The 13,811-nt window shown below is 48.2% G+C and overlaps 1 protein-coding gene across 2 annotated transcripts; it reads left to right on the top strand.

Moving 5' to 3' along the window:
• Positions 1–1,961: 1,961 nt before the first annotated feature.
• On the top strand, positions 1,962–12,399 carry LOC130379834 (disabled homolog 2-interacting protein-like). Of its 2 annotated transcripts, none has more exons than XM_056586913.1 (17): positions 1,962–2,500; positions 3,168–3,235; positions 3,604–3,683; positions 3,810–3,939; positions 4,285–4,383; positions 4,889–5,575; positions 6,161–6,305; positions 6,440–6,584; positions 6,922–7,158; positions 7,666–7,867; positions 8,061–8,152; positions 8,580–8,690; positions 9,610–9,805; positions 10,494–10,607; positions 10,703–10,893; positions 11,014–11,098; positions 11,202–12,399. In XM_056586913.1, the coding sequence occupies exons 1-17, from the start codon at positions 2,458–2,460 to the stop codon at positions 11,307–11,309; spliced, it is 2,733 nt and encodes a 910-aa protein (XP_056442888.1). In that variant the 5' UTR covers positions 1,962–2,457; the 3' UTR covers positions 11,310–12,399. The 2 variants fall into 2 exon arrangements, with proteins under 2 accessions (XP_056442888.1, XP_056442887.1); XM_056586912.1 differs by having other exon boundaries at positions 1,963–2,500; positions 10,700–10,893; positions 11,202–12,398.
• The last annotated feature ends 1,412 nt before the right edge of the window (positions 12,400–13,811 follow it).

Genomic DNA, 13,811 nt, shown 5'->3' with positions numbered 1-13,811 from the left:
CCCCTAAAGATCTACAACTGGCACACCAGCACCAAGGGGGCGCCGGGGGACGGCAAGGGGGACGGCAAGGGGGACGGCAAGGGGGACGGCAAGGGGGACGGTGGTGTGGCCGCGGCGGCGGCGGCTTCCCCGATGGAGAAGCCTCCGAAGAGCTCCACCACCAAGTTGGGTCGGATTCGGAACTGGGGCAAGGCCCTGAGCGACGACCTGGGCGAAAGGGCTTTCTCTCACTCTTCTCCCGTGAAGAGCAAGAGCACCGGGGCCAAGCTGGAGAAGGCGTCCGGGGGGGCCCAGAAGCATCCCTTCAGGAGGGCCGCGTCGGAGCCCGCGGGGTCGCTGTTCCGGACGCACGGCGGGGCCTCCGGCTCAGGCCACGCGACTCAGTCCACAGCGGCGGCCGAAGCCCCAGGGGCCTCTCCCGTGGACGGGGCCCAGAGGGCCAGCGGAGGGGCCCTCTTTATGAAGTGCCTGAAGACGGTGTCTCAGAAGCTCAAGAGGCCGAGGCTGCAGAGTCGGCACAGCACCTCGACCCTGCTGCGTGGTAATGTGTTTTTGAAAGTCCCATATAATCTGTTCATCAGGTATATTTTTTATTTGTACATTTATGTCCTTAAAGACGATTAATGTTGACACGTGTCCGTATGACCTTGTATATATTAGTGGTGCACTTAATTCAAGTACAGAATGATGCGTAGCTCGACTATTTACTAGAAAATGTTGTGCATAGTTTCATACAGCAAAACAAGGAACTCTTGTGGAGTCTTCGGGTATTGCAGTTATATAGGATTCTAACGCTTTGGCTGACGTCATACACCCAAAGCATCATGCTGTTTTGAAATAAGATAACTATTTTATGAATCTGAAATAAAATTGAAATCAAAGAAAAGCTTCTTTGAAATAACAAGAACAATGTTTAATAATTTAAAAAGTGCAGGACGGGAATATATCCTATAATTGCTTTAAACGTATGTAACAATACAAGAATGAAAAATGCAATAATATAAATTACATTATTTTTTGAAAATGTACAAAGGACCAAACAGGACTTGAACAGTTTATTATGGTGTGTAATTGCATAACAGGAAATGGAAGATAGACTCAAAGCCACAGTTTTCGTAGTAGTGGAAGTCTGGAAGATAATGATTAGTGCCATTACGCAGTAATTAGGATAGTAAATAGAAAACGATGCAGCGCGTGTGTATTTTACACCCTAGTCATGTTAGACAAACTACTATTCCTTCAAAGAAATATAACATAACATAATCACAAACTCAACTAAATGAATGTCGTTTTCACAGGTATTGGAATTAGTTAAAAAAAAAAAAACGTGTTTTTGTTACGCGGGTACGCCATTTCATCTTTGTTTGTATGTGCGTGCACTTCCAGATGCGGGCAAGAATGCGAGCGCGTCAGCTGAGCTACCCAGAAAACAGTGGGCCCCCCCCCTCGAGGTACCCCTGTGGGACATTAGCAACTGTATCCTGGAAGACGGACAGATACTCATCTCTCCGGATGATGAGGTACTTCCATCAACCAAACAAACACACTCAACTCTGCCTGTCCCTCCCTTAGAAGCCTGTTTAAGTCATCAAAACAATCGGCAAATAAGCAGATCTGCATTGCCTTCCACCAAATATATTTGATATTGTAAAAAAAAAAAAAAAAAAAAAATGTTTGTGTTGTGTGTGTGTGTGTGTGTGTGTGTGTGTGTGTGTGTGTGTGTGTGTGTGTGTGTGTGTGTGTGTGTGTGTGTGTGTGTTATTCAGCCTACGATGTGGACCCGTAATAGAGTCAGCAGCTCGACGTCCTTACTCAGCATGCAGAACTTTGGTGAGATAAATACAGGTCAGCACACACACACACACACACACACACACACACACACACACACACACACACACATACACATACACACACACACACACACACACGCACACGCACACGCACACACACACACACACACACACACACACACACACACACACACACACACACACACACACACCAAGATTATTCAGCATTGTGAAAACAATTGATTGATTTATTGTGTACTGTGTGAACCCCGGTTATTCGTATGAGGGGGCAGCTGTTCAGTGTTACACTTCTTAGCAGTAGTGTAGCGGGTAGAAAGTCACTGATAGGGCAGGGGAAGTAACAGACGTTTATGCACGCGCGTGGCGGTCAAATTGCTTCCTCACAAATGATAACATCACATCTGGGTGTTCCACTTCTGCACCAATCAGGGGATGTGAAATGTAAAGTATACGTGCTTCATTCACTGTCAACGGGCATTTTGACCAGAGAAAGGGGATGTGATCAGTCCAGTCGTTTTTTTCGTTCGTTTTTTACTTTCATTATTGTAAAGGCGATGAGGTCAGCAGAGTAGGACCATGACGAAGGAACTACCTCAGAATTGGAAGTGACCCAAGTTCACAGTTTTTCAAACTTCTGGATTAAATGATGGTGTTCAGACGCTGGATAGTGTGTGGCGGGGCGTTGGGTAAGAAGAAGGAGAAAGAAGGACCACTTGTTCAAAATACAAGAAATTAAATTTGAAAATAAGAGGGTAACGCAATGAAATACACCATTCTTCTTGAATAAATGGTTACGTTACAATTGTTACGTTGCTTAATGATACAACTCTTATGTAATTCAGGAAAAAAGATTTGCTCTTTGCTGTTTCTATTAAGTAAATACATGATAGGTTCAAATGGTTCATAATTTGATATAATTAATGCTGTGTAAATGTTAAGTAATGTTAAGTAATTGTACAATGTCGAGTTGAGCAAGGGAAGGGTGTAAACCACATCCTGCATGATTTTAATTCTGATAGCCTACTGGTCTGATTACTAAGAGCTCAGTGACTCTAGGTTCTCTGCTAGTCAAAGACGTGTCCAGGATTTGTCAGTGTTTCCCCTGTAACCCTGACAAATTCTGGACCTTAAGACTAAATAATTAAGTTGTGCATCCTTGTTAAGATTGAAAGAAACAGTAGAGAGTATAGGTTATCTATTTCCATTACCATATTGAAAAGAGCACCCTTGTTGATATGGAATTGCATGAAAATATTCTTCCAAAAGTTCTTTATTAATTCAGACTACGTTGTTAAAGGGGTTCTGATGTCTTTGATAAATGATGAAAGCTTGCATCATTTCTAATCTCCGCAGAATGCAGTCCGGACCCGGTGAGTCAAGGAGGCGCTGCTCGGTTCAAGACTCAGGACGGAGGAGTGAGGGTGAGTCGAAATGGGGGTCAACGAGGGCGCTAGTTCGATCCCCGTCTCCTCCCATCCGAGTGTCGAGGTGTCCCTGAGCGAGACGCCTCCCCCCCTGACTGCCCCCGGCGAGCTGGCTGTCGCCTTGTGTGACTGACTCACTCATTTGTGTGTAAACCGTTGTGTACATTTGTAGTTTTGGACATGAATGAAAGGCCTCCCTTCCTGCGCCCCGCCAACTTCTTTGGATAAAAGCGTCTGCTAAATGCCCATAATGCAACATCCATGTTGTGTTTCCTTTAAATATTTCACAATGCAAAAAATAAAAATAGATGTTTCCAAATACATTTCAATTATTTCATCCATTCCGTTCTCCTTTGTCTCGTCAGGCACTGATCAAACGCCGTCTTGAGGGCCGGGCAAAGAGGAACAGCACCACCCAAATAAACGCCATCGGACTGAGCAGCAGGTGGGTGTTTTATTCTACGTAAACTTCCGTTGTTGTTCAGCGATTGTGTATCTCCAGGGAAGCTGTGACCCCCCCCGGGTGTTCTGCCTGCTCTCACCGTCTCCGTCCCAACATGGTGTTCTACAGGCTCTACGGCTCGCGGGAGTCCGTGTCCATTCCGGTCAGCGTAGCGGGGACCTTTGACCTTAGCACGGACGCCAGCACGGTCATCAGACCCGTGCACAGCTCCATCCTCGGGGAGAAGTACTGCTTCGAGGTAGACACCGCTAGACACTCATGAACGTCACTTGTCGTTCGGATTGAAGCTTCTCAACACCGATCTGGGTCGGTTTAGCTCGGGAGGTGGAGCAGGTTCGCTTGTAACCGGAAGGTTGCTAGTTCGATCCCCGGCTCCCCGAGTGGCGAGGTGTCCCTGAGCAAGGCACCTTACCCTAACTGCTCCTGACGTGCTGGCTGTTGCCCTGCATTGTCGACGCCGCCGTCGGTGTGTGAATGTCTGTTTGAACCGTTGTAAGTCGCTTTGAATAAAAAGCGTCTACAAAACAGCCGTGAATGTGATGCTGCGGTAACTGACCTGTCTTTCAACGTGAAACCCTGCCAGGTGATTAACCCAGAGAACAGCCACTGCTTCGGCTGTACCTCTGCGGCCGAACGGGACCGCTGGATCGAGGATCTGAGGCGCGCTGCCCAGCCCAATAAGGTCAATACGCCATCCACACCCGTCTACACCATCTACACCACCATCCACACCCTCCACAGGAACACTCTCTGCAGGCTGTTAGCATTACATTACCTGTCGGTATTATTCCTCTCAACTTATACCCAAACACATATCTTAATGAACTTTTGTAAGAAACATAATACAAAGAGGTACATAAAAATAGGGGATAGGGCTTGTACATGTCAACATCACATCGCAATGACCATCGCCATTTTGGGACCATAGGAGCATTGGAGTGGTCGTTATTATATTGTAGTTAAAAAAAAGGCAATTATTTGTCATTATGGGAGAACATTGTGGTGTTTGAAAGCGCCAAAGCATTTTCATTAGCTTGGTTACATTACATTGAAGACGCTTTGGGATTTGACAGTACTTCAACTCTCTTGAGTGCTCTCAAAATGGCGGATATCCTGTGATGCCTTCTGATCTACCAGCCCTAGTGGATGTTTCATCCTCAGTGTACGAATGTCTTCCCAATCCACAGGACAACATCGAGCGCAGCGAGAACTCCCTGAGCCTCTGGGTGAACGAAGCCAAGGACCTGGCCCCCAAACGACGGTACTTCTGGGAGCTCCACCTGGACGGCACCCTGTTCGCCAGAACCAGCAGCCGAGCCGTCGACAAGTGCGCCGAGCGCTCCAGCCTGGCCGGGGACGGCGTCAATGGGGCGTCCGGGGGCCAAGGGGGTGGCAGCAGCAGCAGCAGCAGCCAAGCCGGGGGCTTCCAGCTGTTCTGGGGGGAGTTATTCGAACTGGACAACCTGCCCGCGGTCTCCGAGGTGACTCTGTACCTCTTCCGCGACGAAGACCCCAAGAAGAGACGCCTGTCCCGGGACGACTCCAGCCTCCACCCTCTGGGCAGCGTGGCCATACCCCTGGCCGAGATCCGGGGGAGGGCGCATCAGGAGAAGTGGCATGCCATCGTCCCGTACAAGGCGGCAGGCTCGGGCAGCAGCAAGGAACTACTGGGGCCCCAGGCTTCCCTGCGCATCAAGGCCCGGTTTCAGAATCTGAAGGTGCTGCCGATGGAGAGGTACAAGGAGTTTGCCGAGTTTGTGACCGTGGACTACGTGGAGATGTGTCAGAGCCTGGAGCCGATGCTGGGCGTGAAGGAGAAGGAGGAGCTGGCCGGGGCGTTGGTCCACGTGCTGCAGAGCATTGGCAAAGCCAAGGTGAGCCTAATGATCGAGAACAGAGCTCTTCAACAGGGGGTCCGCGGAGGTACTGCAGGGGGGTCGCGAACGTTTTTGTTGATTAGAAAAAATGTATATATTCCCCCGCAATTGTTTCCACAAATCGAAATGTCTTTAACTACACATTAACATGAATCCAACACATTAGCCGCGTTTACATGGACACTTTTGATCCGATGGAGAGAGCTTTTCTCTGCCTGCTCCTTCAATTAAGAAGAAGGACAGTTTAATATGAAACACAATTTTATACAATATATAAGTAGGGGGTCCCCGCTCCATCTCTCCGTCAGTTTGGGGGTCCTTGGCCGGGAAAACGTTGAAGACCCCTGATCTAGAACACGTAGCCTTGACATTATCGTTGATGAATTTTGTGTGATGTTCAATTGGTTATGCATAGTACTATACTGGACTATAGCTATTTTTTTCCAAATGTATAGGTGTTCTTAGTACACTGATCATAAAAATTTAAAAAAATCTATTACTGTATGTCATACTTGCTAGACACAAAAAACATTCTCTTACAGTGGGGGTCGTTTCATACCATTTATATGTTCTTTACTTCAGGAGTTCCTGATTGATTTGGGTAGTGCGGAAGTTGAGCGTCTTGGGGAGAAGGAGGCACTGATCTTCAGAGAGAACACCCTGGCCACCAAAGCCATTGATGAGTACATGAAGCTGGTGGGCCAGAAGTACCTCATCGACACCCTTGGTAAGAATGTTAGGAAGCCAACATCTCAGCCGGGTTTTCAACTAAAAATACAGAAGCGACGGATCGATCATTTTGTTTGTAATCCCTCTCTGATAACAGTGTGCTTTAAAAATACATACCTCCCGTCCCCTAAGGTCACTTCATCATCGGACTATACGCCTCAGTGGAGAACTGTGAGGTGGATCCTCTGAAATGCCACTCGGCTGACCTGGCCATCAACCAAAGACACCTGACGGAGACCTGTGAGGAGGCAGTGAAGAAGATCACCGAGATGCACGGGTAAGATAACATACACCGTATGGGAACGTTGAACAGGATACATTTATTTTATTAAAAATGTGACACCTAAACCGCTGAGATATTCTTGAGCAAGTCACCCACAACTTACTGGTTGTCTTCTTGCTAGGTTGACATTGCAGTGTGTGTGTGTGCGTGTGTCTCAGTGTTTGTGTGTGTGTCTCATTGTGTGTGTGTTTCAGTGTGTGTGTCTCAGTCTGTCCGTCTGTCTGCGTTTGTGTGTGTGTGTCATTTTGAATGTGTGTGAGTGCGTGCGTTTAAAAATTGACACAAATCTCATTGAACCCTGAACCCTAAAACACCACCTTCCCTTGTACAGATCATTTCCTGAGGAGTTGAACAAGGTCTTCTCCAGCTGGGTGACCCAGTGTGAGGACCAAGGACGACCAGAGATCGGCCATCGCCTCATCTCCGCCTCCCTCTTCCTACGCTTTCTGTGTCCCGCCATCCTCAGTCCTTCCCTGTTCGGGCTGACACAGCCCTACCCTGAGCCACTCACCCTGCGCACCCTCACGCTGACTGCAAAGGTCATGCAGAACCTGGCCAACTTCAGAGTGTGAGGAGCTGCTCATCCACACACAGAACCTTCACATTTACATTAAGGGCATTCAGCAGACGCTTCTATCCAAAGCGAAAGTACATTTGCCAGAAGAAAGACTAAACAATATATCGCTGTCGGTGCAATAAGGATGTTCATAGAAACAAGTGCCAAGCACTTACAATTGTTAGGTTAACCCATTCCCTGTATACAACAAAGATAGCTGGGGTAAGATGCTACACACACACTTGTGTGTGCTACACACACACAAGTACTATCTTTAAGTCCAAGGACGTACAACATACAATAAGTGCGTACATTAATTGCCAGGATGTACAACATACAATAAATGTGTAATAGGGGTGTGGTGGGGGTTAGGGTGGAGGCTGTGCAGAGTCTAGGTGAACTCTGAACAAGTGGGTCTTGAAAGACCTTTGATGTTCACGTACTTTACAGACTAGGAAAGGTCAATAAGGGTTCCTCGATCGAGCTGAGCACTGACTAACACCAATGTTTCATACCCAGGTTTGGAGAGAAGGAGGAGTACATGCTCTTCATGAATGACTTCCTGCAGCAGCACTGGGAGGCCATGAGAGGCTTCCTTCAAGCCGTGTCGAACCCGGACTCCGACCTTCCGATGGCTTCCTTCGACGGCTACGTCGACCTGCCCTTGCGTCTGGCTGTGCTCCACGGACTGCTGGTAGACATCATCTCCAAGAAACAGCAGGTGGGAGCTCAGCACCATCATGTCGTACAGAACCTGCCCTAGGGATGGTTGGGGAAAATAAGCATCCGCTATTAGCACAAGGATACTTGTATTAGGTAGTAGTCCTCAGTTTGTATAGGTAGAATAAAAGTCTTGCTCCTTCTGGTGACGGACATTTTGAATAACATCCATGATATCTTTCTTCTCTTCTAAGAACACAATAGAGCAACTGCATCCGCTGCCCTCCATTCTGAACAACATCACAGAGTCCCTAGGTTCCGGAGGTCCTTGGATTCCTATCAGCAGGTGTGTGTGGGCACCATGGCCGGTCCTCATGGTTCTCTAGCGCAGTGTTTCTTAAATGGGGGCACTCAGACCCCTAGGGGAACTTTGGAGGACTGCAGGGGGGGAAAAATAAAAATTAAAGCAGACTATCTTTTTATTTTTATCTGAAAGCTGGATAAAGACAATCAAGATATTGGACCCTTCAAATGTTTATGTTTACCCTGCCAAATAGAATGCACACACATTATTTGGGTTAATTTTATATATTTTTCTCCCAAAATAGATATGTGCCGGTGAAGGGGGTAAAAGATATCTTAGAGGGGGGTTACTAGTAGAATTTTTTTTAGCACCACTGCTATAGAGCAGCGAGCCAAATAATCCTTTGAAATTTTGACATTGGTACTTTTCATGACATAAATGTTGACAGAGATTTGACTTCTGATTGCAGTCCAAGAAAACACAAGCCAACGTACGTTCCTCCTAAAGACCTCAGCAAATACAGCCCTCACCAGTCCTCCCTCCAGCAGCTTCCCATAGAACCCAAAAGCCTGCGAGACGGGTATGTACACGCGCGTGTTATGTGTTGTCCGTTCTGGCACTTAAATATAGTACTTAGCATTGTGTAGCGTCTAATCCTAGCTACCATTGCTGTATACGGTGTGGCAACCCGCTCCTCGAATGAGCCGGGTTCCACGGATAAGTGACGCTTGGCAGTGAGGGTTAAAGCCAATCACGGCATTTATTGTAGACAGCTTAAATCCTATAATGCAGTCGCGGCCTCTAGGGCCTCCGTGGGCCTCTAGCTGCTCGTGGGCCTCTAGCTGCTCGTGGGCCTCTAGCTGCTCGTGGACCTCTAGCTGCTCGTGGGCCTCTAGCTGCTCGTGGACCTCTAGCTGCTCGCGGGCCTCTAGCTGCTCGCGGGCCTCTAGCTGCTCGCGGGCCTCTAGCTGCTCGCGGACCCGAGCGCTTCCTCCTTCCTCGCTTCCTCGCTGCTCGCAGACCCGAGCGCTTCCTCCTTCCTCGCTCCCCTCTCTGGTCTTCCCAAATGTCAGTCCTTTTATAGTGGCTCCTCGGCTTTCGGCCAGGTGTCCCCCAATCACGCTGATTGGAGTTCGGTCGGTGCTCTCCGTCGCCGGCTGGTGGGTGACGGTGGTAACGGCCATCGGGGACCAACCCTCGGGCTGGTCCGGGCCGAGGTTTACGGGGCGGGATGCCACAACGGGGAATGGTTTAACCTAGCAATTTTTGGTGCTTGGCTCTTGTTTCTATGAACATCCTTACTGTACAAACAGCAATGTATTGTTTCTCTTTCTTCTGACAAATGTACTTATTATTTGATGCTTTAGATAAAAGCGTCTGATAACGGCCCTAAATGTAAATTAGGTGTTTATACAAGTGTAAATGTGACTGAGGGGTATGTTTACATCACTGTTTCCGAGATGGATAGATGAATGTTTGAACGGGCCGGTCTTCAACAGGGGCGTGCACTCCCGGAGGAGCATGAGAGAGAGGAAACCGGTCGCCAGGACTCAGAGTGCTCCACACCGGCGTCCAGGCCACAACAGATATGCCCTGAAGAGACAGACCAGCACGGAGGACCTGCAGGTAGACGGCCCTGAACAGGAGCACGAGCCGGGGGCCGCCCACCCACTGGACATCTCATCCCCGCAGACGGTGAGTGACAAGCAGCTCGTCTACTGCGGTGGTACAGCTCGTCGCTCGGCTGGGCATGCAGGCGGCATGTGGCTCAGGAGGTAGAGAGCAGTGGCGGTTCTACGTCCAGTTACGCCCCGGTCAAGACTTCCTCCTAGGGGGGGGGGGGGGGGGGGGGGGTAAGGGGTTGTATCATGACCCTACGGAATTCAGTGGGGGATTCATTCCGTCTGTGCACGTGCAGCCAGAGGGGGCGCCAATATAGCAAATTCCCCACACAATGTTAAGTGTCTCCTAGGCGCGTTTTTATTTTCTGCTCGTGGCGCCCCCCCCATGTGATTTGGCGCCCCCCCACAAATATGGCACCCTGGGCAGCTGCCTGGTTCGCCCGTGCCTAAAACCGCCACTGGTAGACAGGGTTGGCTGGTTACCGGAAGGTTGCTAGTTCGTTCCCCGGCTCCTCCTAGTTGAGTTTCGAGGTGTCCCTGAGCAAGAGACCCAACCCTGACTGCTCCTGACGAGCTGGCTGTCGCCTTGCATGGTTGACACCGCCGTCGGTGTGTGAATGTGTGTCGGGTGAATGTGAGGCAATATTGTGTGAGGTTTGAGTGGCCACTGGTTAGAAAAGCGCTATATGAATACATTTACCATTTGATTTTCCATGTAAATGACAAGATCATGTCCGAGACAACTTGTTCTCTTCTTTCAGGGGGTTAGTCTTAAGCCAACCCCTAAACCAGTTCCTTGGATCAAACAAAATCACAAGAAGGAGCACTGCGAGATACAGAAGAGCGAATACGAACAACTGGACTCATTGGACCGGGTATGTGTTCTTTCTATGACTACGTTCGTTCTAGATTGACATAAACACAGTACCAATAGATTGTACTGTGTGGCTTTGGGATTTTGCAATAGAAGCATACAGAAGAGCTGTCCGAGCTCCGTCTTGGGGTGGAGCAGGTGACTGAGCGGGAGTTGGAAATGGCCAAGCGTCTGGAGGACTTCATCGCTCAGAGCATGGAGCAGAACGAGATGCTGCAGGCGGAGGTGCACGGGCTGAGGAACACGGTGGAGTCGTGCGAGGAGCAGCTGGCCAGCGCCACCTTCAGGTGAGATCTGATTCCAAAATCAAAAATGTCGCTCCCAAGAATTCGTTAAATCAACATTTTGCATCCTAAGACTTGTGAAATGAATGAATACCAAACACAGATTCACCTGTTTCATATTAGGCTGGGTATGATCGAGGAGGAGAGGGAGGAGGATGAGAGGAAGCTGAACGTTGCCTTGGCAGCCGCAGAGCGAGTTAATGTCTTGGTAAGAGAGGGAAAGGACTTTCAACATTTTTGTTTTGGGCCAAAATTGCTAATGCAAATATTAATAAATGAAAGATAAGAGGAAAGTGATTGTGTGTTCTTAGGAGGAGCAGCTGGCAGACATGTTGAAGGGCCTCCACCGGCTCAATAAGGAGGTCTGCACGGAGAACGACGAGCTGCCGCCCAGAGAGTCAAACGTAGACAGTGACTGAGCCCAGATAAGGGCTGTGAATGTGAAGTCTAATTGTTCCATTATGTGTGAGGCTAGATGACAACACCCTATTTTCTCTTAAGGTCCCATGACATGCCACCAGGTGTGAGTGCGATTAGCCTTACAAGCAGTGTGTGTCCACCTAGATGTGTGACGGATAGATGAGCAACGTTTGCTACAGTCCACTGGGTAGGCTGGTAGACTGATCTATGCAGCACACATCTAGGAGGACACGCCCACTTGGCTAATCACACACACACCTGGGTTGGCTTAGCTCAGGAGGTAGAGCAGTTGTCTTGTAACCGATAGGTCGCTAGTTCGATCCCCAGCTCCTCCTAGCTGGGTGTTGATGTGTCCTGCTCCTGACAAGCTGCCTTGCATGGTTGACTCTGCCATCGATGTGTCTGTGTGTCAATGTGTGTATTAACCGATGTAAGTCGCTTTGGATGAAAGCGTCTGCTAAATGCCCTAAATGTAATTTCATGGGACCGTTAGAAGATAAGATTCCTATGCAAGTAGCTAACCCCAGAAGGGAAATTTGTGAAGGCTTAGAACTTTACCTGCCCTTAAATTTAAAGTGACAATAATATAAAATGATCAGCATCATGTCTTTGAATATTTTGTACATGAATGGAAGGCCTCCATTCAACTATATGTATTGAAATCCAATCGAGTATGCAATGCCAACTTCTTTGATGGATAAATAAACTATAAAAAAATAAAATAAAGTGTAAATAAGTGTCACGCGTATTCATGTTGTATTGTGTCTGTGTGTCTTTCTGTTTGTGTGAGAGAGATATACACCCCTTATAGGTATGTGTGAAAGGGAGTGACACATATTTACAGTGGGCTAACCTGCACAGACAGCTTTTCCATTCTGGACTATACGAGTCACATGATGAGGAAGTGCAACATAGCAACAGAGGATGGGCCGCACCTGTAGAGAGAACAACAAAGTGGTTGCCTTGACAGCCTTGTCCGTGCAGTTGAAGGTATAAAGATAAAGCTTACCCCTCCTTGGCTTTAACCCTTATCGAATTAATACAACATGAGTTATGGAGCAGACAAAAACTAGTTGGCGGAGACCACCACAACTTTTACAATTACATTTAGGGCATTTAGCAGACGCTTTTATCTAAAGCGACTTACAATAAGTCGCTCACTCGCGACTTATCAGCGAGCTCTACTGCTATAGAGCTCGCTGCTCTATAGCAGTGGTGCTAAAAAAAATTCTACTAGTACCCCCCCTCTAAGATATATTTTACAATAATATATCGCTGTCGGTACAGAAAGGATGTTCATAGAACCAAGTTCAAGTACAACAATCACTAGGCTAACCAATTCCTCGTGTTACAGCAAGTTGCTACACCTGCAGTTGCTACACAGTTAAGTACTATAATACAATACAATACAATACAACACAATACAATACAGTGTACAATGGTGGCCAGATGGGGGAAGGTGGCTATGCAGAGTCGAGGTGGACTCTGAACAGGTGAGTCTTGAGTCTTTTTCGGAAGATAGTGAGCGACTCTGCGGTCCTGAGAGCAGCAGGGAGCTCGTTCCACCACTGAGGTCCCAAAACCGAGAAAAGTTGTGGCTTTGCTGATCGGCCTTTGCTAGCTCTTAGCGATGGCGGTACCAGACGTCCAGCTGAGGTAGTTGAGCGGAGGGATCGAGCTGGGGTGTGTGGCTTTAGCAATGCTTGGAGGTAGGCAGGGGCAGTTCCATCGATTGCCTTGTATGCCAGTACCATCGTCTTAAATTTGATGCAAGCTACTACAGGGAGCCAGTGGAGGTCCCGGAAGAGGGGGGTCACATGGGAGAACTTCGGTAGGTTGAACACGAGGCGCGCTGCCGCATTCTGGATGTGCTGCAAAGGTTTAATTGCAGAGGCAGGAAGTCCAGCCAGGAGTGAGTTGCAAGTAGTCGAGGCGGGAGATGACCAGTGATTGGACTAGAAGCTGAGCTGCTTCCCCTGTGAGGAAGGGCCGGATTTTGCGGATGTTGTAAAGTGCAAATCTGCAGGATCGGGCCACCGCAGTGATGTTTGCGGTGCAGCATAACTGATTGTCCAATACCACACCGAGGTTTCTGGCAGTTGGAGAAGGAGATACAGTGATGTTCTCAACGGTGACCAGTAAGTCCATGTGTGGGCAATCTTTCCCTGGGATTAGGAGGAGCTCGGTTTTGTTGAGGTTAAGCCTCAGGTGATGGGAAGTTGTCCAGGTGCTGACATCCGCAGCACCTGGACAACTGGTCCAGGTGCATTCCGATATGCGTGTTGCAATCAGGGCTTTATCAGATGAGGAGAAAGAGAGAAATAGCGTGTCGTCAGCATAAAACAATAAGCTAATGATTTGGGGGTCACTGCCCCTTTCAATTTCAAGCTTATGTATACAGTTCATATAATGCGTCAGATAAAAACACACCTTTTTATCTTGTGCTGTTGAAGTAAACATTACATACAATTTATGAATTCTTATTTATCATGGCTCACAAT

Source organism: Gadus chalcogrammus, chromosome 3, assembly GCF_026213295.1.
Source record: "Gadus chalcogrammus isolate NIFS_2021 chromosome 3, NIFS_Gcha_1.0, whole genome shotgun sequence".
NCBI lineage: Eukaryota > Metazoa > Chordata > Actinopteri > Gadiformes > Gadidae > Gadus > Gadus chalcogrammus.
Note: the sequence above shows the minus strand (reverse complement) of the source record. Positions and strands in the feature narration are given on the sequence as shown.

What these genes read in the sequence shown, in the direction of transcription:
- LOC130379834 (XM_056586912.1), top strand. Translation starts at nt 2,458, where the DNA reads ATGATGGTGTTCAGACGCTGGATAGTGTGTGGCGGGGCGTTGG. An exon ending in AGAGCATTGGCAAAGCCAAG is followed by an intron (nt 5,576 to 6,160) that starts GTGAGCCTAATG and finishes TCTTTACTTCAG; the next exon opens with GAGTTCCTGATTGATTTGGG. An exon ending in AACCTGGCCAACTTCAGAGT is followed by an intron (nt 7,159 to 7,665) that starts GTGAGGAGCTGC and finishes TTTCATACCCAG; the next exon opens with GTTTGGAGAGAAGGAGGAGT.